The sequence below is a fragment of the Haliaeetus albicilla genome, chromosome Z (assembly GCF_947461875.1).
Source record: "Haliaeetus albicilla chromosome Z, bHalAlb1.1, whole genome shotgun sequence".
NCBI lineage: Eukaryota > Metazoa > Chordata > Aves > Accipitriformes > Accipitridae > Haliaeetus > Haliaeetus albicilla.
This window is the reverse complement of record NC_091516.1, coordinates 28,522,787-28,546,754: the sequence shown is the minus strand read 5'-3', so window position 1 is coordinate 28,546,754 and position 23,968 is coordinate 28,522,787. Positions and strand designations below refer to the sequence as shown.

Here is a 23,968-nt window from a genome sequence, read left to right as displayed (position 1 = left end):
TAATAAGAATGGATACATTTGCATTAAAAATATTCCACAAAACCTAAACCAAAAACCTGAAATCAGTTTTAAGTACCACAAAACTACATTACTGTAGTAGCTCTAGTACTCATACATGCTTCTAATTCCATTTTATCACTTGAAAGCTACTCAAGCCTTACATTTTCATGACAGTAAGCCCTTTGCTCTCACTTTCATCCACCTTTCTTAGACCTGAGATCCTAGAAAGCTACAGATCACAGCAGAATCCTTCAGAACTACACCAGCAGTGAAAGAAGAAAAAAAATTTTAAAAATGCTGAATTTGGCGTATCTAGGGCTGACAGCTACCCACAGCCATCATCTTTCCAGGTTTAATTTTTCCTACTGCAGTAATGTATCTTAACTGCAAAAGTCCTATTTTTAATGAGAGCCCTCCTAGACCCTAACATGTAATTTTCTGTCAGCCCTCCAGCCCTTCTAAAACTATTCCTTTAAGACTGTCTCCAGTCTTACCTAGGCAGCAGAAAGAGAGTATTCTCCCACCTCTGAGATTTACACAAAAATTATCAGATTACAGGGTTGTAAAGAACTGTTGCTTGTGGGCTCCATTAAGAGCAAGGAGGTAAATTCCTGCTCCTCCTCCATCATGCCTCCTGGTCAGGTGCTGCAGCATGACCAATGGTGAAGACGGATAATCCCAACAGGTACAAGAAAGGAGCAGGGTGGGGGAGAATGTGTCCGGAATAAAGGATGGCCACTTTCCTCCCCTTCTCTTGCAATGTGTCTATTCAGCTTTGATGAGCTGCACTGGTAATGGCAGCAAATTGAACTGTTATCTCAAAAGGACTCATGTATAATATTCAGAGAGGGCTAAAATGAAAACAGTGAAGGCAGCAGGCATCAGTTGGGCACTACGTGATTCAGCAAAAATGATATGCCCATCTAAAGGTTACAAATGGCCTTCCTTAACTGACAGAAAGGAAGAGGAGTGACAGTTCAACGGGACTTCTATCCCCTCAAAATGTGAGCCAAACATGTGCCTTCACATGCAGCAGTGTAATCTTCAGCCTGCACTACCAATATAAAAAAAAAAAAAAAAAAAGGCAGTCTGAAACTATCTGCAAGGCATACAGGATAGAAGAGATTTTTAACATTCCTTCAGCTGAAAAGCTGTTGCTGTGTCACTAATTACCACTTAAAACAAAGCTTACAGCTGACTCAAACATAAGGCTCAGGTCCTTCTGATGTCATTTGCTGAGTGCAACATACCTGACGTTCCAAGCAGTGGTGAAGTCGGGGTTCAGCAGCAACAGGGTACATGTGATATCTATCAGCTCTAAAATGATTGAACAAGAGAAACAAAAATCAGTAATGATTCACACACAGCAGCATTCTCTCTGCAATCCCTGTCTTTCCTCAAAGTCTCTCCTCCACGGGCTGCTGTACCTATGGATACCCCCACCTCTGTAAAACACTGCCCTGTCTCATTCCAGAAGAAATGCTAGCTTAATTTAAGAGGGAGCAAAATCTGCCATATCCTCCCTTTTCACTTTTTAAAATAATGGACTTCTGTCTTGCCAACAACCTACATCTGAGAAGTTTGCAGCTGGAAGTTTCTGACCTCTGTCTGTACTGCTATAAACAAACATACAGTATGCCCTCAGCGAGGGACAGCCATTACATAGAATCTGTGAGTATTTAGTGATTTAAATTGCAGACGCACTATATATAGCATAAACAGAGAATTCTCCAGAGAAAATCCAATTTTTATTTTTAAATAAGATAGTACCATTAAAAATATACCCTACTATTTCAGTAAAAGTCTGAGCTGCAGGTGGCTGCCATATACCATACCATTACAAAAAATACACATACTATAAAAAACCTGTAGCTAGGAATATGAAACACCATGACGATGAATCAGGATCACAAAATAACTGCTAACTGCACAGAAAACACTTCAAATATATTCTGAAGTGACAGCCTTCCTTCAGACTGAGGTTTTAAGACTAATTCACTAAAAAAAGAACAAACAGAACATTTGTTTGTATCCCTGCATTTAAGCACTGGACAGACTGTAGATTTATGTATTACACTTATTTTTAACAATGTCGTAAAAACAAGACTGAGGTATACAGTTGCTGAGAATGGAAGAGTAATTTCATTGTAACCTATCCCTTTGCAGTCCACTGCACCATTTGAGCAGTGCTGAGTCCCACCAGGGTAACAGCAGGGATTCAAGAGGCATCTCCACTTAAGCTTGAGATACTAGGGACTATCACTGTGTTGGCTGCCTTAAACTCTGCTCTCGGGAGACACAGCGTCAGATCAGTTAACCTGTCCCACAAACACAATTCTTAAATTTACATGGTAATTTTGCAATTGAGTAAGAAGAAGAAATTTGCTTCAAAACTGAAGTTGACTATCCAGGCTTTTACTGCCAAGGAAGTTGGGCTACATTCTCTCTTAATCACCCTGCATTTAACATACTAAAGAGATTGTACTCCAGGTGATTTCCAGCAAATAAGAGGCACTTTATTACTTTTTAAGGAAAAAAAGGAAAAGAAAAAGGAAAAAGAGGGTATTCTCATGGAACTACATCTCTGGTCAGTGCAGTTAGTATGACTGTAAAATGGAATTTTAAAAAGTCACTGATGAAATGCAACAATAATGGAGCGTATTAATTCAAAATGCTAAGGAACATGACTTCGTGTATCTTTGAATCAAGCTTTGAGAGAACTTAATATTTAAGTGGGTCAAAAAAGTGGAGTACTTTTGTATATGACTGTATGACTGCTCGTTCACTTATGTCCAACAAAGTAATCTGGTGCTTCCCATGATGTTCCCGCTTATGGGAACATGTTATTCTACCATGTAATGTGGGGGGGAGGGAGGTGGGGCAGAATTCTTCAGTGCACTAAGCTGTTACGGTGGTATTTTTAAAATTATCTCAAGGCACTAACTTAACTTTCCATTTTCATGAGTTTTAGTTGAGATTTTTTTTCTCCTTTAATGAAAGATTTCCTTTTAAACCCCTCTTTGTTGCCAGGGAATGAATATTTTTCATATGTGCAAAGCTTTCTAATTTGCTGCCGAAGCGTACAAAGCTTTTTCTTTGACTTGTCCAATCCCTGAACCAGCAAAGTACTTCAACGCCTATTTAATTTTAGACAGATGAATTGCCCAATGGAAATATCCAGGATTACTCACATATGTAAAATTAAACACCTACTAAGTGTTTTGCTGGCTAACGTTTCAATCTACATTCAAAAACTTCATTGGCAACATTTAACAAAATACCAGTTTTATAAGGATCTATAGTTAAAATTGTGAGCTGTCATTGTTTTGTTTAATTTTCAATTCTACCTTCTCAAAATATCAGTAGTTATTCTGTATTTTTAAAATATCTCAATTTTACATATCACAGAAATAAGTAATTAAGTGCTCTGATTATTCTGCTACTATTACCTTGTGCCATAAACAATACACAAAAATTGCCTTTCAAAATGCAATAGGCCAAGAGCTAATAATAACTCCTCCAAGGTAACATATATCTTTTTTACATCAAATTCACAGTACCTACTACATGCCAACTGAGAGTTTCTTCAAAGAAAAAAAAATAATATCAGGAATTGCAAGTTTTGTTGCTAACACAAAGCAACAAAAGGCTAAATACATCTATTCGTTTAATTGCGTTTTTATCCCATTTAGCCAACTTTCTCTCCAACTGGTGGTTATGTACAAAAACAAACAAACAAACAATAGCTCCCTCTACCCCCAAACCCACAAAATCCAAAACGCAAAAAACTTTAATACTAGTTTCTCCCCTAGACAAAAGAGTCACATATATTTTAAACTTGCTTTAAGTTATATTTAATCTGGACTGCCAGCAAATTGATGGCTTAGTATAATTTTTGAAACATATTATGCAGAGTTCAGCACACCAAATCTAGGTTGATTGACACTTCCCATGGTGAACTTTATTTTCAGCTGCTTATCACTTTGCCAAGAGGTCAGTAGGCTGCATCTGAAGACTCCAATGCTCAACCATGGTTAAGTATTGATGCAACAGGACTGTGCAATAGAACAGATGTCTGCAGGACTTTTTCATTTGCTACAGGTGGGAAATGTGTTTGCTATAGGAGGGAAAGGTAAATGTAACTGCGCAGTGCAGGATAAAAGAAGAGATGCAGCAAAATGCTGCAACAAAAAACAGGATTTAGAGGCAGTTCTGAATCAAGTCATAAAAAATTCTGAATTTTTGAGTGTTGGATTTTCTAAATAGAATAATGGTTTTAGTAATTATTAGGTACTACCACTGTATATGATATGGTTGACAAGACATGTTAAGCAAAAGCTTATTACAGCCTAGTTTAGTCTTTTGAATACGTTTTAGAAACTGTTTTCATAGTCTACATGACTCCACTTAGAACAATATAGTTTGTTTATCCTACTAAGTCATGATTTCCAGTTAACATGACTATTCTGGTAATGTCAAAGGTCTGGAATAGCACCAAATCAAGCCCAATTTGAAGAGAAGCTTGTCTACCATTTTGTCTGTTTTCCCATTACAGAGGTTCACTGTATCCTGAACATTATCAAAGGAAAGAAGCAGACAAAAGGAAAATCTCAAAGCATTACCCAGTTCTTTCATGCTGATGTTCTTTGATGCTTTGTGCAATATGTAACAGATGAAGATTTCATGAAGTGTGGATTCTGAGCCAGAGATGCCAAATGACACAATTTTAGTAACCTCTGAGCCACTTTTCAATAGAAAGTCTTATGACAGATCTGGCACACAATGACAGTAGTTGCCCGCTAGCTCCCTCTGTGTCAGTAACAAAAATCAATGTCTTTTATTTACAATTTAAAAGTACTTTCTGCTGGATACATTTTAAGCAAACTATAGCATCATAGGTGCTCACAACATACATGTCCTTTTGTACTTGAAAGTCTCCCCAGTTGCAAAAGGACTAATATGACAATGCTTTTAGTTCATTTTCTTTTTAAATATGGCTGTATCCAGATTTTTATTTTTATAAGTGTATTGCACTAAGATGTGCTTTTCAGAAGAGTGTTGTAAAAGTAGAAACACAGATTTATGGGAAGTCAGGATATTCTGAGACTATGCACAACAATTATTTGCATAACAAGAGAAGTTTGTAACAATTTCAGAAAACCATCTTGTGATAATACAAATAATATGCATTCATAAATCAAAAAAATACTGGAGAAAGGACAAAAGCATATTGTAAGATTAGAATTTCTAAACTGGAACAATAGCCATAAGAGAAGTAGTCATGATTGTGGATTCCAAGTATCCAAAAGACAACATAACTGAATTAAACATCTGTCACAGTAAGCTGTCAATGACTGAATATAAAGCACTTCCTTCTTCCAGGATCCTGCTAGAAAAATATCAGACACCACATCTAAAAGCAGACACTTGAATCAGCATGCTGGTTTTCTCCTCTGTTCTATTTAAAATGGCTTACAGTAATTCAAACACCACAAAAGAGGTAACAAGACTACATTTGAAACTACTGTTTATTACAAGGATCAATAGAATATGCAATTGAGTTTTTGTAGCAGTAATAAACAAATCTATACCTATATTCAGAAGAAAACAACTACGCTGCCAAAATCCAAGGATGCACTTTTGTCTACAAAAAGGGATTTGGAGGAAAAGCCTTGAAGATATTTCAAATATACAGAAAATGTAACATCTCTTGATAGATTATGCTTACTTATGTCACGTTAGACACAATTCTGTGAGTCCACCTGGGAAAGACTTCTGCCTTCACTCCCTCCACCACTGCAGTTCAGTTTCTGCTAAAATTTCCTATCAAATGTGAAACTCAATTATGGTAAAACATACTAAACTCTATAAGCTGTACCTGACTTTACAAACAGGTTATTAACATGGAGGTCCTGATCATGTTTTACAGTAGTGACACAAAATATCAACAGACATGAAAACACTGTAGATCACCTCTCCTCACACATTTTAAATGGACTTTTGTAATTGAAGAAACAAAGGAGAATGGAGTTTTGTTTTCAAAGGAAGAAAACTAAACAAGTCCCAACAAATTGGCAGTCATCTAAACTTCATGCCACTCCAGATTTACCAACACTGGTTTATAGTCTGCATTTTGAGTGGAAGGGTTCTGCAATGCTTCATCTGGGAGGGAAGCAGAGACACTCTTCAAGCGATCAGCGCATCGTACCATCCTGGTGGATAGGCATGTGCCACAGTGCCAACACAACAAAGCGCCTGGACCGGTGCGAATGGAGCAGGGGTGCCAGCACGTTAGCACCCAGCTGCCTTTTAGCAAACAGCTGTCAGCAGTCCCCTGCCTCCCAATGCAAGAGTGACACAAATCTCAGTGGTTTGTGTTTTGGCTTGAAACAAGTTTTTTCCTGTGTGGCAATTTCTGTGGGAGGACTTTTCTATAACACTTGAGACCAAAATGAAGTCTCCCTGCAGAACATCTGCAGCATGATCAAAATACACCTCACAAACTCCTACCTCAGACCTGCAAAAAACACTGCAATGAGAACCATTGGTCTTGCTAAGACTGCCTGTGCTAGCAGGTTCATCTCTTTAAATGCTAGAATTTGTTTCTGGCTATATGTCAGAGTCAACATATAAGCCCTTCTTATTAAATTTTATAATTGATACACTATAAATTCTGAATTTGCAATCAGATCACAATCACTGTTTTCTATCAGAACTGAATGCATCAGCAGCAACTTGGTGGCAGCTATCAAAAAGATCCAGGTCTTACTAGGTCCAACCATAAACCACTGAGACCAAGTAAGAAATGGAAGTTACTCATGTTAGAAATACACATCCCCTAGGAATAAAAGTTTTTTAAAGATGTCTGTAATGAGAGAGAATATTAAAGAAAATAAATTATGTGAAAATAAAAAATAAAGGGCAATGTAAAATTTACAAAGTCCACAAAACACTCTTCCTAGATAATCATATAATGACGTGACATCAACCTTCTGTTTGGGGGGAACACACACACACACACAAAATCTGTTAGATAAAAATAAAATACGGACAATCAACAGGTCAGCCATACTCAACAACACATGAAAACACTTCAACTTTCTTAAGCTACTCTTCTGAATGGAGAATTAACTCCAAGTGTCAAGCCAGTGCTTTGTAACTCTAACACCACCCAAGGTACACTGCCAGCACTGGAAAACTGCATGTTGCCAGTGGAATGGATTCCTCTTTACCATGATCTGGCTTGCAAAGAGGTAAAAAGTTCCTATGTACAACCTCTCCCCATCCACTAGAAGACAAGCACCTTCATGCTCACATTGCAAACCTTCTCTGCCATTTAATGCTACTCTTTTCAAAATGCTTGCGTTATAGATTGTCTTGGTAATAAGGAATCGCAGTCTGTTTAGTAAGTCTAGACCCTGCCCTCAGGCAAATAAAACTAGGCATCATTCATTGCCTTAACAATGCTCACTTGCTAAGATTCACTAAAGACCTCAATCTTCTTTCTCCATATCATCCCTGAACACAAAGAAAGCTCCAATGCATGTTTATGGACTTGGCTAACACCATCTGATCATCCCTTACGCTACACTTTAATGAGGGTAAGTGTACAGCTGGCTTCACGCACTTAAAAGTGAAACAGACTATAGTACTAAAAAATTAAAGAGAAAAAGCAAATGGCAGTTGTATCAAGAAAGAGATGTTACTAACCACACCTCTTTCCTTGATCTACACAGACCTACTCTCAAAACCTATCTGTTCAAGATAGTACAGCATGTTAGTTATGTGATGACTAGATGCTAGAGTCTGCCTCAGATGTCTGCTAGCATCCCACTATTTAAAACATAATTATTTAACTCCAGTTCATCAAGCAACCAGGGAGATTGCTGTAGCTATAGTTACAGTCAACACAACTGTTTTGGGTTTGTGTGGTGAGGTTTTGGTAGCAGGGGAGGGGCTGCAGGGGTGTCTCCTGTGAGAAGCTGCTGGAAGCTTCCCCGGCTCCAAGTCGGACCCGCCGCTGGCCCAGGCCGAGCCCATCAGCGACGGTGGTAGCGCCTCTGGGAGAACAGGTTTGAGAGGGGGAACCTGCAGTGAGTGGGGGGATCGGAACGTGAGAGGAAGGAACCCCTCTGCAGACACCGAGGTCAGTGCGGAAGGAGGGGAGGAGGAGCGGGGGAGGAGGGGATGCCCCTGCAGCCCGTGGCGAGACGGCAGGCTGTGTCCCCCAGCCCACGGGGGGGAGCGGGGGAGCGGAGGCCCACCTGCAGTCTGGGGAGAGAGAAGCCCACACCGGAGCAGGGGGATGCCCCCCAAGATGGCCATGACTCCATGGGAAAGCCCGCGCTGGAGCAGTCTGTGCCTGAAGGACTGCAGCCCATGGAAGGGACTCTGCTGGTTTCAGCTGGGATAGTTAGTTGTCTTCCTAGTAGCTGGTACAGTGCTATGTTTTGAGTTTGGTATGAGAAGAATGTTGATAACACACTGATGTTTTCAGTTGTTGCTAAGTAAAGTGAAGGATTTGTCAGCTTCTCATGCCCAGCCAGCAAGAAGGGGACACAGCCAGGGCAGCTGACCCAAAGCGGCCAACAGGGTATTCCATACCATGTGATGTCACATCCAGTATAGGAACTGGGGTGAGTGGGGGAGGGGAATCGCCGCTGGGGGACTGACTGGGTGTCGGTCGGCAGGTGGTGAGCAATTGCATTGTGCATCACTTGCATATTCCAATCCTTTTATTACCACTATTATCATTTTATTAGTGCTACCATTATCATTATTAGTTTTTTCTTTCCTGTTCTATTAAATTGTTCTTATCTCAACCCAAGTTTTACCTTTTTTTCCCACTTCCCTCCCCCATCCCACTGGGTGGGGGGAAGTGAGCGAGCAGCTGTGTGGTGCTTAGTTGCTGCCTGGGGCTAAACCACAACAGCCCTTTTGGTGCCCAACGTGGGGCACGAAGGGTTGACACAACGACAAGCCTAACCAGAGCTTGTTAAAATGAATTTGTTACAAGCATTTATTACATTGGTCTAATAGTCACTGGTCACTGTGTTGATTTATGCATTCTTAAGAGTTGTGGCACTTGTTTTTAGAGTTCTGTTATGTATCACCCCACTTGCTGTATGTAGTCCCTGTGCTACTGCTTATCATCTGTGGGAGGTGGATTAAGGTTTTCACTTTGATGTATTGTGTAATACTGGCTTATGGTATGATAAAATTACCAGTTGCGGAACTAATCCAGTGTTTGCACTCAGCATTGTTGTCACTTCTATACTTCGGGAGCCATCTGTGGGAAGCTATTAATAATTACACCATTCACCCTTCTTCCTCAGAGAGCCAATCTATGGGTGAGACACCTTTCTTCCCCAGTCTAGTTACAATGGCGTTCGAGAATTTTGGAAAAGTTGAATACCCTTGGGATCTTGAGACCAGTGTGGTCCTATTGCTAGGAACTAGCATATTCCTCAATGTGGTTCAGGCCTTGTTTAAGGTTAAACAACTACTGAAGAAGATCACCCAGAGGTCTGCCCCGAGGCTGGATAATTACAAGTGGCAGGGTGTGTGGGGTAGTATGGGCAAATGCCTAGGGTGGTGTTCCAAAACACCTCCAGTATTTTGGAACTTCACCCTTGAACAAGTGCAGAATCCTGAAAAACTAGCAGAACATTTGGAAAAAGTATGCTGTCATCACCCTGACAATTCCAGGGAGACACAACTCACTGCAATGTGCTGTGTCCTGGCCCATGCCTGTCGAACCCTGTTTAATACCACTCAGTATCCTCAAGGGGAAGAGAAGGACCTTGGATCTAACAACAAGGTGACAGGCACTGTGGCCACTCCAACTCCTGCATCAGTATCAGTTGCCCCCATACAGAAGAAGAAATATACAAAAAAAACCCAGTTCACTTAGCGAAGGATGAAGGTGAACCAGTGTCATCACAGGAACAGGAGGAAGAGGCAGAACCAGAGGTAATCACCCGATCCCTATCCTTGAGTGAGCTGTGGGATATGCGAAAAGATTTTGGCCGTTGTATAGGCGAGCACGTTATCACCTGGGTGCTCTGATGCTGGGGTAGTGGGGCTAGTAGCCTGGAATTAGAAGATAGGGAAGCCAAGCTGCTGGGGTCGCTTGCCAGGGAAGGTGGCATTGACGACACAATTGGAAAAGGGGCACCAGCCCTCAGCCTCTGGAGGTGACTCCTCTCAAGTGTGAAGGAAAGGTACCCTTTTCAGGATGATATTGTATGTGAATCAAGCAAGTGGACCACCATGGACAGAGGTATCCAATACCTGAGGGAATTAGCCGTACTAGAGATGATTTATTGTGACTCAGATAACACACAATCGCCTAAAGATCCAGACAAAGTCCAATGCACGTGACCCATGTGGCGGAAGTTTGTACGGAGCGCACCATCGTCCTATGCCAACACACTGGTAGCAATGACCTGGAAAGACAAAGAGGCACCGATGGTGGATGAAATCACTCAGCAATTCTGGCAACACAAAGAAAATCTTGCCTCCTCCATACAAGCCTGCATTGTGGCTGTGGAGAAGCTGTCCCAGGATGTCCAGCAAATCAAAGACAGTATGTCCCACTCCTCATCTGTAAGGACCAATATTTCAGCTATTAGGAGTGTGCGTTCCTCTGCCAGAGAGAGAATACAGAAGGAACACACCACGAGGTGCCCTGTGATTCTACCTATCTGACCACAGAGAGGACATGAGGAAATTGGATGGAAAACCTACCTCTGTCCTAAATGCACAGGTACATGAGCTGCAAGGAAAAAGCACCACAACGCGGAATTTTCCCAGGAAAATGCCGCTCCAGTTTCCAAACAGAGTAGAAGGGCTGATCTTATTTCTGATCCTCTTGAAGGGGCTTTTGAGTCAACTTCACAAGAAGTGGGTAATGGACACTCTGACCAGATTTAGAGGGGCCCTGCCTCCAGCCAGGTGGAGGAAAGGGATAACCAGGTCTATTGGACTGTGTGGATTCGATGGCCTGGCACGTTAGACCCACAGAAGTACAAGGCTTTAGTAGACACCGGTGCACAGTGGTACTCTAATGCCATCAAGCTATAAAGTGGCAGAACCCATCTGTATTCCTGGGGTGACAGGGGGATCACAAGAGCTAACTGTATTGGAGGCTGAAGTAAGCCTAACTGGGAGTGAATGGCAGAAACACCCTATTGTGACTGGGCCAGAGGCCCCATGCATCCTTGGCATAGACTGTCTGAGGAGAGGGTATTTTAAGGATCCAAAGGGATATCGATGGGCTTTTGATATAGCTGCCTTGGAGATGGAGGGAATTAAGCAGCTGTCTATCTTGCCTGCTCTCTCTCAAGACTCTTCGATTGTGGGGTTGCTGAGGGTTGGAGAACAAGTGCCAATTGCTACCACAACGGTGCACCAGCAGCAATATCACACCAACTAAGACTCCCTGGTTCCTATCCACAAGTTGATTCGTCAACTGGAGAGCCAAGGGGTGATCAGCAAAACTCACTCACCCTTTAATAGTCCCGTATAGCCAGTGCAAAAGTCTAATGGCGAGTGGAGACTAACAGTTGACTATCGTAGCCTGAATGAAGTTACACCACCGCTGAGTGCTGCCATGCTGGACGTGCTAGACCTCCAATACGAACTAGAATGAAAGGCAGCCAAGCGGTACACCACAACTGAAATTGCTAATGTGTTTTTCTCAATCCTTCTGGCAGCAGAGTGCCGGCCACAATTTGCTTTCACTGCAGAGGCATCCAGTACACTTGGAATCGACTGCCCCATGAGTGGAAACACAGCCCCACCATTTGCCATGGACTGATTCAGACTGCATTGGAAAAGGGTGAAGCTCCGGAACACCTGCAATGCATTGATGGCATCATCATATGGGGCAACACAGCAGAAGAAGTCTTCAAGAAAGGGAAGAAAATAAACCAAATCCTTCTGAAAGCTGGTTTTGCCACAAAACAAAGTAAGGTCAAGGGACCTGTACAGAAGACCCAGTTTTTAGGAATAAAATGGCAAGACAGGCATCATCAGATCCCAATGGATGTGATCAACAAAAGAACAGCTATGTCTTCACCAACTAATAAAAAGGAAACACAGGCTTTCTAAGGTGTTGTGGGGTTTTGGAGGATGCATATTCCAAATTACAGTCCAATTGTAAGCCCTCTCTATCAAGTAACCCGGAAGAAGAACGATTTTAAATGGGGCCCTGAGCAACAACAAGCCTTTGAACAAATTAAACAGGAGATTGTTCATGCAGTAGCCCTTGGGCCAGTCCGGGCAGGACAAAATGTTAAAAATGTGCTCTATACTGCAGCCAGGGAGAATAGCCCTACCTGGAGCCTCTGGCAGAAAGCACCTGGGGGGACCCAAGGCCAACCCCTGGGGATCCGAGGCTCGCTATACCCCAACTGAAAAAGAGATACTGGCAGCATATGAAGGAGTTCAAGCTGCCTCAGATGTGGCTGGTACTGAAGCACAGCTCCTCTTAGCACCCCGACTGCTGGCGCTGGGCTGGATGTTCAAAGGGAGGGTCTCCTCTACACATCACGTGACTGATGCCACATGGAGTAAGTGGGTTGTGCTGATCACACAACGGGCTCGCATAGGAAACCCCAGTTGACCAGGAATTTTGGAAGTGATCACAGACTGGCCAGAAGGCAAAAATTTTGGAATATCGCCAGAGGAGGAGGTGATGTGTGCTGAAGAGGCCCCACTGTACAATAAACTGTTAGAAAATGAGAGGCAATATGCCCTGTTCAATGATGGGTCCTGTCACATTGTGGGAAAGCACTGGAGGTGGAAGGCTGCTGTATAGAGTCCTACACGACAAGTCGCAGAAACTGCTGAAGGAGAAGGTGAATCAAGTCAGTTTGCAAAGGTGAAAGCATTCCAGCTGGCTTTAGATATTGCTGAAAGCAAAAAGTGGCCAGTGCTCTGTCTCTATACTGACTCATGGATGGTGGCAAATGCCCTGTGGGGGTGGTTACAGCAATGGAAGCAGAGCAACTGTCAGCGCAGAGGCAAACCCATCTGGGCTGCTGCACAGTGGCAAGATATTGCTGCCCAGCTAGAGAAGCTAATGGTAAAAGTACGTCACGTAGATGCCCACATACCCAAGAGTCGGGCCACTGAAGAACATCAAAACAACTAACAGGTGGATCAGGCTTCCAAGATTGAAGTGGCTCAGGTGGACTTGGACTGGCAACACAAGAGCAAGCTATTTATGGCTCGATGGGCCCATGACACCTCAGGCCACCTGGGAAGAGATGCAACATATAGATGGGGTGGACTTGCCCATGGATACTATTGCACAAGTTATCCATGAATGTGAAACGTGCTGCAATTAAGCAAGCCAAGCGGTTGAAGCCCCCATGGTACGGAGGGTGATGGCGGTGAAATATAAATATGGTGAAATATAAATATGGGAAGATTGACTATATCACACACCCACAAACTCTCCAAGGCAAGTGCCATGTGCTTAGAATGGTGGAAGCAACCACCAGGTGGCTAGAAACATATCCCGTGCCCCAAGCCACCACCCAGAACACTATCCCAGGCCTTGAAAAACAAGCCTTGTGGCAACACGGCACCCCAGAAAGAACTGGGTCAGACAATGGGACTCATTTCCAAAACAACCTTATACACACCTGGGCCAAAGAGCATGGCATTGAGTGGGTATATCACATCCCCTATCATGCACCAGCCTCCTGGAAAACTGAAAAATACAATGGACTATTAAAGGCTACATTGAGAGCAATGGGGGCTGGGACCTTCAAACATTGGGATACACATTTAGCGAAAGCCACTTGGTTAGTAAACACCAGAGGATCTGCCCCAATCAGGATGGCCCTGCCCAGTCAGAACTTTTACATACTGTAGAAGGGGATAAAGCCCTTGTAGTTCACAGTAAAAATACGTTAGGGAAGACAGTCTGGTTTAGTGCTGCCTCAGGCAGAGGTAACCCCATTCGTGGAATTGCTTTTGCTCAAGGACCTGGGTGCACTTCGTGGGTGATGCGAAAAGATGGGGAAAGTCTGACGTGTGCCTCAAGGTTCTATTAAATTGTTCTTATCTCAACCCATGAGTTTTACCTTTCTTTCTGATTCCCTCCCCTATTGCACCGGGTAGTGGGGAAGTGAGTGAGCGGCTGCGTGGTGCTTAGGTGCTGGCTGGGGTTAAACCATGACAGACCCACACTGGAGCAGTCTGTGAAGGACTGCAGCCCGTGGGAAGGACTCACACTGGAGAATTTTGTGGAGAACTGTCTCCATGGGAGGGACCCCACACTGGAGCAGGGGAAGAGTGAGGAGTTCTCCCTCTGAGGAGGAAGGAGCGGCAGAGACAACGTATGATGAACTGACCCCAACCTGTGTTCCCTGTCCCACTGCGCTGCTGGAGGGAGGAGACAGAGAAAAAACAGGAGTGGAGTTGAGCTGGGAAGGAAGGAGGGGTGGGGAGAAGGTGTTTTTAAGATTTGGGTTTATTTCTTATTATCCTGTTTTGATTTGATTGGTAGTAAATTAAATTGATTCTGTTTTTTTCCCCAAGTTGAGTCTGGGGTTTTTTGTCCATGACCATAATGGTTGAGTGATCCCTCCCTGTCCTTGTCTTGACCCATAAGCTTTTCTTTATATCTTCTCCTCCTCATGCTACCAGGGAGCGGGAGGTAGAAGGGAGGAGTGAGTGAGCAGCCTCTGTTGCTTTGTTGCCTGCTGGGCTTAAACCATGGCAATAACCCAAGGAATAGTGGCTGTTGGGTGCATTCCAGGAGGGGAAGACAGTCCGAGACAGTCATTTTAAAGCACAATGGACACAGCCAGTGTTTTATGGATTAGGTTAGTTTCACGCAAACAGAAAAAAATTAAAATATGGTAACAGGCCCAAACTGAAACCCAGGTGCATGTGAGACACCAAAGGTCTAAACTCTGTGAATAGTCACGAGGTGTTCTTCAACAGAAAAGATATCCCTCTTTCTGGGACACAAAAATGTGAAAAATGCCGCAGCAGGTAGAAGATACTAGAAAGAAGCCTCAAAAAAAAAAAAGAATAAACACCAGAAATAAGACACTGAGATAAGTCTAGAGTAAGAATATTTTTTATGCTGACTGCTACTTAGAAGAGACCTGAAGCCATGAACAAAAAAATTAGTTTCTTAAACCACAGTTACCCTTTTTCATTCTTGCTCTGAATAGAATAGGACACTTTGTAAGCAGTCAAATATCTCCCATGTCACATCTGTTTGTAATTCCTTAACAATCCAAAATAGACAATATAGACTAAAATATGCACCCTCAGTAAGTTCGCAGACAACAGCAAGTTGGGCAGGAGTGTTGATCTGCTTGAGGGAAGGCAGGCTCTACAGAGGGATCTGGACAGGCTGGATCGATGGGCTGAGGCCAACTGTATGAGGTTCAACAAGGCCAAGTGACCCAAGTGCAGGACCTCGCACAACAACCCCATGCAGCGCTACAGGCTTGGGGAAGAGTGGCTGGAAAGCTGCCCGGCAGAAAAAGACCTGCGGGGGGGTTGGTCAACAGCTGGCTGAATAGGAGCCAGCAGCGTGCCCAGGTGGCCAAGAAGGCCAACAGCATCCTGGCCTTTATCAGAAAAAGAGCATGGCCAGCAGGAGCAGGGAAGTGATTGTCCCCCTGTATTCAGCACTGATGAGGCCGCACCTCAAGTACTGTGTTCAGTTTTGGGCCCCTCACTACAGGAAAGACATTGAGGTGCTGGAGCATGTCCAGAGAAGGGCAACGAAGCTGGTGAAGGGTCTAGAGAACTAGTCTTACGAGGAGTGGCTGAGGGAACTGGGGTTCTTTAGTCTGCAGAAAAGGAGGCTGAGGGGAGACCTTATTGCTCTCTACAACTACCTGAAAGGAGGTTGTAGCGAGGTTGGTGTTGGTCTCTTCTCCCAAGTAACAAGTGATAGGACGAGAAGAAACTGCCTCAAGTTGTGTGTGCCAGGGGAGGTTTAGATTGGATATTAGGAAAAATTTCTTCACCAAAAAGGCTGTCAAGCATGGGAACAGGCTGCCCAGGGAAGTGGCTAAGTGATCATCTCTGGAGGTATTTAAAAGATGTGTAGATGTGATGCTGAGGGATACGGTTTAGTGGTGGACTTGGCAGTGTTAAGTTTACAGTTGGACTCGATGATCTTAAAGGTTTTTTCCAACCTAAATGATTCTATGGTTCTACGATAAATAAAAAACGTGCATCAAGAATCACATAAGATACTATTCTCCAAATGGGTAACTTACCATCTTTGTTCAGCCATTGTTTTCTTTGTCTGTAGAGGACAAGTTTATTGTGGACATATGGCAAAAGAAACTTGACACACCAGCTTTCCACACCAAGCTTGTTTTCTACCAGGACGATAGGGCTCCGGTTATACCTGGCTTCAGGGCAGGGTATTAATCCAATTTCATCTCTTAAAAAAAACAGAAAGAAATAATTAAACTTATTTCCAGTAGATGCCAATTATTCTTCTCAATAGAGCAGACTGGCAATGCTTCCCACCCAGTTAGTCCATCACCTTTTTCCCCGTTTTTACCAAAACCTGTACTTATTATCCTCAACTCACCTTCTTGATTCTTGCAGAACTGCAGGTAGGGTAAAATACATTTTCAGAAAGCCATCCTCTGCAAAACTTACGCAGTATATTAACTTGGCAAATGAATGATTCAAACATGTTTTAAGGCATGAATAAAGATTTAAGCTGAGCAAAAAAAGTAAATGTATTTTACCTCTGCACAATTTATTTAGACATAATATAAAAGCCGGTTGTGGTTTTGAGTTAAGAGCCACTACAAAATTTTGTATTAGCTCCCCAGTGCTGTAGTGATAGCAAACCAGAAATATTTTAAGACTTGCTGAAGACTATTAGATGAGCCAGAATGAGTTCAAAAGGAAGATTCCTTTTGGTCATTCTGGCTCTTCCCAATCTTAAGATAAAAGGAAAAGTTTTATTAGATTTTTCCCAAAGATCCTAAATGAGGAAGGCCCCTTTATTTGTATTTTTAGATTATCACCTAAGCATTTTAACTCAGCTGCATTAACACAAGTACCCCGGCTTTGTGCTGGAGATGTGATGGAGCTGTAACTGCTACTGCAAGTGAAACAAAACATGTTAACTAGTAGAGGCACCTGACTGACCCAAATGTACCCAAGTGCGCCCTGCAGCAGCATGACCAGGTGCTTTGAAACCAAAGATCAGGCAAAAGAAAGTCACATAGACAGCAACATGCGCACCTCCACATGTACATTTCCACACGTCCCATTTTCCCTTCTCCTATGCAAGGCAGTCTGCTGAACAGGGGTAAGATTTGAGACACAGATGCTGGTCTGATTAAACAGCAACTTTGTGTGAGAGGCTTTAATCAAGGCTTTAAAAAAAAAACAACAGTGATGGCCACAAAGATTCATACCAGCAAACAAAGCAGAAGAGACTCAGCTGTTTAGTTTGAAAGGGCCATATCATATTTTACTTTTTCCTCAGCTTTCTCTAGTATGTAGGGATGTTGGAAATGCAGCTTTAACAGATTCTTAGAAACAAATACAGGTTGTCAAGCATTCACACTGGTTTGGACAGAAAGCAACATTATTTTATATTTCCATTATGCATGATTTCTCCACCAACTCCTGTTTAGTGGAAAATTTTGTTGTTGAGGAGGGACATCGTCAGATCTTAGTCAGGAAAAAAAAAATTTCTTGTGATCTCAGATAGAAAGCAAATCCTCCACCTTAAATTTTCTCAATACAAGGTCTACAGATACACTACAAGTGTCAGCCCCACAACCCCAATTCAATTATCTTAACCTAATTTTCTTACTGGACAATCTGAGTGTACTGATTTAGTTCTGTGTCCTCACTGGATTAATACGAAAGTAATCAAGAGTGACGCCATGTCCTTGTTTAAGAATATATTTGTTTGTTCAGAAAGCAGATTTAATCTTCCATACATCACAAGCCACAAAGAGCACAAGTAACTCGAGGTAAGATATTTACAGATCACTTGGCTCTGTCTCCATACACACACCCAGGTCTCTTACAGCTCCCTGGTCCTCTGAGAGAGGAAAACAGGTGTTTTCCTACCCCATGGACTGCAAGCAATGGGTATCAAAGCAAGATCCTCATCTCTGCTGCTCCACTCAACACAAGTTAAGCTCTTCAAGAAGCTAGTCAGATTAGACCTAAAACGACATTCCGGTCTGCTTCTTTCAACATGGTACCTTATAGCCTGAAGTTTGTACTTACTGCTGGCTCCTTTCTTTTATGAATGTTAAACTCGGTCCTTGGCCAAACTTTGCCTGGACTTGCATATAGGGACATACAGGTTCCCACCTGCAATGAAGATGCAGTCACCCACAGCTTTGCTAATTAACTCAGTGAATTACCACAAGAATTTACCAGCTGTTGCTTACAAACAGTATACCAAAGGTAAACAGCAAGGAGAGAAAGAAAAAAAAAAAAAAAACCCAAACCATCCATCCACACCTTCACTTCTTACCAAATACAAAAGTTGAGGTAAGGTGAGGTAAGTTTCACAACACTGCTTTAAACATACCAAAATGACACACATGTAGGGTTTTTTGCACAGAGCCAACAAGTCAGCCTGAAACACCCCAACTCCAGAACACAAAATTGGCAGAGGACTAGACCACTGCATAATGAAATTCACCACGATACAGTGCAACACAAAAAATGGTTTATCTGTTAACTACTCAGTTTTTGCTAAGATGCAAACCAGGACTTGTCATTTGGTAGAAGTGTTGTCTCCAACACCTTGGTATTGTTTTTGATGATCCGTGTGGTTCAGAAATCACATATTGCATTCAGCTCCTGAAAAGGAACAGAATTCACAATGCAAAATACCAGGAGGGCAGATTTATCCAAGATGGGGTGCCTACCTCACAGCCAAAACAATTCATTCAAACCACCACCTCTTTCTGCTCCTGAAGGTCCCTCAATCTGCAGAAGGAGTAAGTAACACAGCAGGTGTGTCAGCCAAAGAGACACTGCCTCTGCTCTATCATGTACCCAAAGAAAGCTTCTGCAGCAAGACTTGTAAGCAGGCGCCACTGAATTAGTGCTTGTAAAATGAAGTGACTGAAGTACCCTTCATCTTGTGCAAACCGCCCTTGGCCACGTGACAGAAGATGTGCCTGTTCGTGACAGGATTGCCCAAACTCATTGCAGGATGGATGATGCTTCCATTTAGGTCAAGTGACAGGTGTAAGCTGCTCACAATCCTGAAGGAGACACCAATTGAGGGCTGCTGTTTGTTGATATTTTGTACTACCAGAAGCACCATCTACTATGAAAGTAAGATTTAGTTTCTCTCCTTATCCCAGTTTTCTGATATTGCCTCTTGAACTTTAGGAGTTATTTGGTGCTTTTACATTTATTTTCCTCAAAGCAAGCACCACCAAGTTCCAAAAACTGCATGAATTATCTCTGTATTTACAGGATACCACACTAGTTCACATTCCTAAAATACACCATGGAAGCAGCCAGAACTTAGTGGAAGATTTTTAGCTGGGTTGTCATGAAGTCTGCAGCCGTTACAGAGCTTCTTCAGCCCGTGCTGAGGCCGAAGAAGATGTGCAAGATGAGACCTGGGAGACCATGGAGCTGCACAATCCAGACCTGGTCCACAGTGCAAACCTCAGCTGTGGCAGAACAGTACTGAGAAGCCACTGCAGGACCTGCTTCAAGAGTCCCAGTCTGTTGACTCAGCCATTCAATGGCCCTCCCCAAATAAGCCCTAGCCAACCTACTTTAAACTTTTAAAACCATGATGATACAGAAAAGTTCCTTCTTTCACATAATCGCAATACCACAGCACTGCTAGGGAAGGAGGCATTTCTTGTGATGCTACCGTGACGGGTCTTCAGCTTTGGGTAGCCCATGTGAAGATTCCTTCTCTCATTTTTTTCTGGAAGATCATCTTTAAAATAACCCAATCTCTCCCCACAGAATTAGACAGAGGATATTAAACAATGGCTGGGAGATCTGAACAAGGCACAATCAGTGGATACAATGCAACTATGATTCTCCTAACAATAAAGACTGGACCTACGTAGCTGAGTAAAGCTTTTAATACTGGAAGACAATCCAGAGCATGGACACTTGAAAAGTGTATATTTTTACATTAAAATAAGTCTCATGAAATGACTACATGGCTAACAAATTTACAACATTTGAAAGCTAAGGAAGAGAGTGCCTAAATCCAAGAGTTAAAATTTTTTTTTTCCTTATTGTGCAGTGTGTCATATACACACGATTCTCTTTTAGAATTTCAGATAATAAATGAATTTGCACATTATGATTAGCCATTATCTTAGTGGTACAACTAAAATCTTTCATAAATGAAAGACCAGTAATATATTACTGAAATCCAAAGTACTTCTAGCCAATATTTACTTCTAAAGAAGCTATAAATATGACACTTGCACTCTTTAGGAGTTTCCTTTTGTTTGCTCTCACATTAATCTCCACTTGATTGGAAACTGCTGCAGTAACAAAGTTCTGCACTGATGACCCCTCTCACTAACTATTACAAACAAATTATTTTTACTTACTAATAATATATTTGGAAGTACCGATGCTGCACAAAGGTATTAAACAATCTAACAAAAAGAGCATTGGCAAGAAAAATTTCATACTCAGCTACAGTAAAGACTTAAGGAAATATGTTTCTTTCTAAATCCCCTGCAGAGAAATTTGCCGTCACACCAGGAAAGACCTTGATTCAGAGTTTCATATCTAACAAAATGAACTGTGGTGGTTTCCCTACATTAAGACTGTGATGAATTGAGACAAAAAAATTATCTGAGCTACAGTGACATAAATGATTCTTGGCAAACCATAAATGGTATCCTCAGATTTTGTACACAAATGCTAGGCTACCATCTGAGAGTTCATCCTTCCGATTACACCCATCAAATTCATGTACTTTTCTGACAAGTGAGTCTATTTCTGTTTGACTTCACATGCAAAATAACAGCAAAGTTCAGAAAGAAACTATACGTTGATCTGCTCATGCTCACTGTTGGTGATCCGTTCAGTTCCAGGGGGATAGCTCAAGTATATGACTTTATCGTGACCTATGCTTATAAGGCCGCGTAAAAATATCTTCCAGTAAATTTCATAGCCTTACAGAATTGAAAGCAAGCATGCCGACACAGTTATCTGGCTGAAGAAAGTGTAGCTATCAGGCAGACAAGGCAAAAAGAATTTTGTGTTGTATAATTAGTTAGAAGTAAGTTCATCTTAAAAGGATGAAATCTTGCTGCAAATTTAATTTAAAGCAAAGAAAGAGAAACAACAATCCAACATTCTACTTAGTCTGAAACTGTATTTTTACATGTTTTTTAGTGTTGACCAGAGACAACACCCCCTTTAAAACCTACAAAACCATGAACCTATCAGAACAAAACACGCATTCTGACAGATGTAAAGGGGGAAAGTAAACAGTGAAAAACAAGGGACAACAAATGCTGGAAGAGAGATGAGTAGGGGATAAAAGTATGAGATGTGAAAAGGAACATCACGCACGTGGCAGATCCCTTATTTTCAGTGGAGCCAGGAGATGCCATGTAAAAGAATTCAAACCTGGATCTGTGACATGAACAGGCTGCTCAATTCAAGAGGACATCTGTCAGGGACTGCAGCTGCTTACGACTGTCTTGACCACCAGCAGGAAGACAAGATGTCTCCGAGTTACATGAAAATGTCTGGCCAGCACGTCTGCAACCTGGTGCTCTAGAGGCAGAGAGGCATCGTAGCAAAGGGCCTACAGTCTACACTGGCCATGCACAGTCCCATTTCAAGTACTGCAGGTCAGAAATCTAGCAGACCAAATTGCTGCTTTTTCTACTTTAGGGGGTAAACTAGCAGTAGCTTGTGCTTTCTCACTCAAAGCATGACACAGCACATCAGTCTCAAAGCACACAACTCTTGTAGCCTACTTTCACCTCTGAGATTGCATCTATGATAAAATGGCAACAGCAGCATATTCTTCAAAAACACAAGCTCATAGTTTGCTACCAATAAACAATTCCAGCGAAGGAGCAGGAACTAAGAAGAATCAGAATATTCATTCACAAACACTGGCTGTTTACAGCTCATTATGCCTCACAACCTAAAAATGAAGCTTTGTGGCAAAATGCAGTTCTTTTTTAGACAGCATCCATATGCTGTATTTTAAAACCTGGCCACCCACCCAAGTTGCTTACTACATCTATAGAAACATGTGGGTATTCATTCTAATCGTCTCTTTTAAGCAAAGGGATACATTAAGTGCCTGTAAAATTTTCCTATGTAGTTGTTTAGCATACCATTTTCTGGAACAGATTAATAGGCCACCACCTCAGAGACTGCAGCGTTTCCAACCGACACAAATACACCGTTCTTATGTCATGAAGTTGTTATCCATTATGCGCTACCTCATTTGCCATAACCACCATGGAGTTTACAGAAACAGATAGAAAGACGCTTCCCTAAACAGTCTGTGTCTTAAAACAACAAAGGACGGGGAAGGAAATGGAAATACAGGAGGTACCTAAACCAGCGTCTCAGAGCTGGCCAGCAGTAGAACTGAAAATAAAACACAGGCCACCTGACGCCCGGATTGTTAGGTAAACCCGATTCTCGCTCGACAGCAATAACTGCAGCTCGTATTTACAGAGTCACTCCGTTTGTCTCCTTCAAAACAACGGACAATGAGAAGCGCGGGCCTCTCTACGAAGAGGTACGGACGCGAAGGCGGCGTTCATCGAACCGCGCCGTTCGTGCGAGGGTGCAATTCAGTGGGCTTCAGCCCTGAGCTCCGCTTCCACCAGCGCGGCGGCTCTGCCTCGGACACGGGCAGACCCGGCTGCCTTCAGCGGGGCTCGGCACGCCTGACCCACCCGCAGGCAAAGGTCAGTCCCACCTCGACTACGCTACCAGTTCAACGTCGCCAAACCTCAATTTCAAGTAGAACTCGCTCAAGAACTTGCCTTAAAAAAAAAAAAAAAAATATTCATCGCTTCCAGGTTTCAGAGCCCTCACCGATTCCCATAAACGAGTGCTTTTTACTGAGGCGGCTGGTTTTGCCGCCGGGCTGACGAAGCAGCCACGGGGTCCCCGGGCAGCAGGGCCCCCCCCCACCCCGGGCAGCAGGGCCCCCCCACGGGCGTCGCGGCGCAGGTACGCGGCGTTATCCAGAAGAAGCCGAGGCAGCCGGAGAGCACGGAAGACACGCGGCACCAGCGACCTGCCCCGGCGAAGCGGCGGTGCCAGGGCAGCCGGCCGGCGCCCGCCCTCCCGCCGGCAGGCTGGCGCGCCCCGCAGCCCCCGCGCCGGCTGGGGGAAGCCGGCGGGTCCCCGCGGCCCCTCACGGCGTGACCTTGGGCCCGGCACCCGGCCCTGACGGGCACCGCCGCGCCCCCGCCCGCCCGGAGCCGAGGGAGCGGGGCCGCCGCCGCCGCCGCCGGCGGCCGAGGAGCACGCACGGGGCTGAGGGGGGGCAGCGCTCCCGGCCCGGCCCGGCCCCGGCCGCCACCGCCGACCGCCGTCCCCCGCCCCACTCACATGTGGGGGTTCCGCTGGAAGGCGTTGCGAATGTCCTTCACCACCCGCTGCACCAGCACCGCCACCTCCTCCGGCGACTCGGCCATCGCCCACCTGCGCAAGCCGGACCCGCCGCGCCGGGCCGGGCCGCGCCGCGCCGCGCCGGGCGGGCAAAGCGCTTCCGGGTCAGCGGCCCGCGGGGAGCCGCGGGAAACGGTGGGGCGGGGCGGTCTCTCGGCTGGCGGCTCGTCGCCCCGTTCCTCGCGTTTGTCGTTCGGCCTGGGCGGCCAGCCGCGTGGCTTCGGGCGGCGCGCGGGCGGGCGGGCGCAGCTGCCCCTGATGCTGAGGAGGGTCGGGTGCGGTTGCCTGCAGGCCGAGCGTGGCGGGCCGGTTGTAATGCTGAGCC

General features: G+C 43.9%; 1 protein-coding gene across 2 annotated transcripts in view; it reads right to left on the bottom strand.

Moving 5' to 3' along the window:
* PTAR1 (protein prenyltransferase alpha subunit repeat containing 1) overlaps positions 1-23,739 on the bottom strand; it is a 47,828-nt gene extending 24,089 nt beyond the window's left edge. For both annotated transcript variants that reach the window (XM_069776760.1, XM_069776761.1), the window contains exons 1-3: positions 23,584-23,739; positions 16,266-16,435; positions 1,251-1,317 (exon numbers count right to left, since the gene is read on the bottom strand). In XM_069776760.1, coding sequence (XP_069632861.1) covers positions 1,251-1,317; positions 16,266-16,435; positions 23,584-23,669 — 323 coding nt within the window. In that variant the 5' untranslated portion in view covers positions 23,670-23,739. The remainder of the gene's footprint in view (positions 1-1,250; positions 1,318-16,265; positions 16,436-23,583) is intronic.
* Between the last annotated feature and the right edge of the window lie 229 nt (positions 23,740-23,968).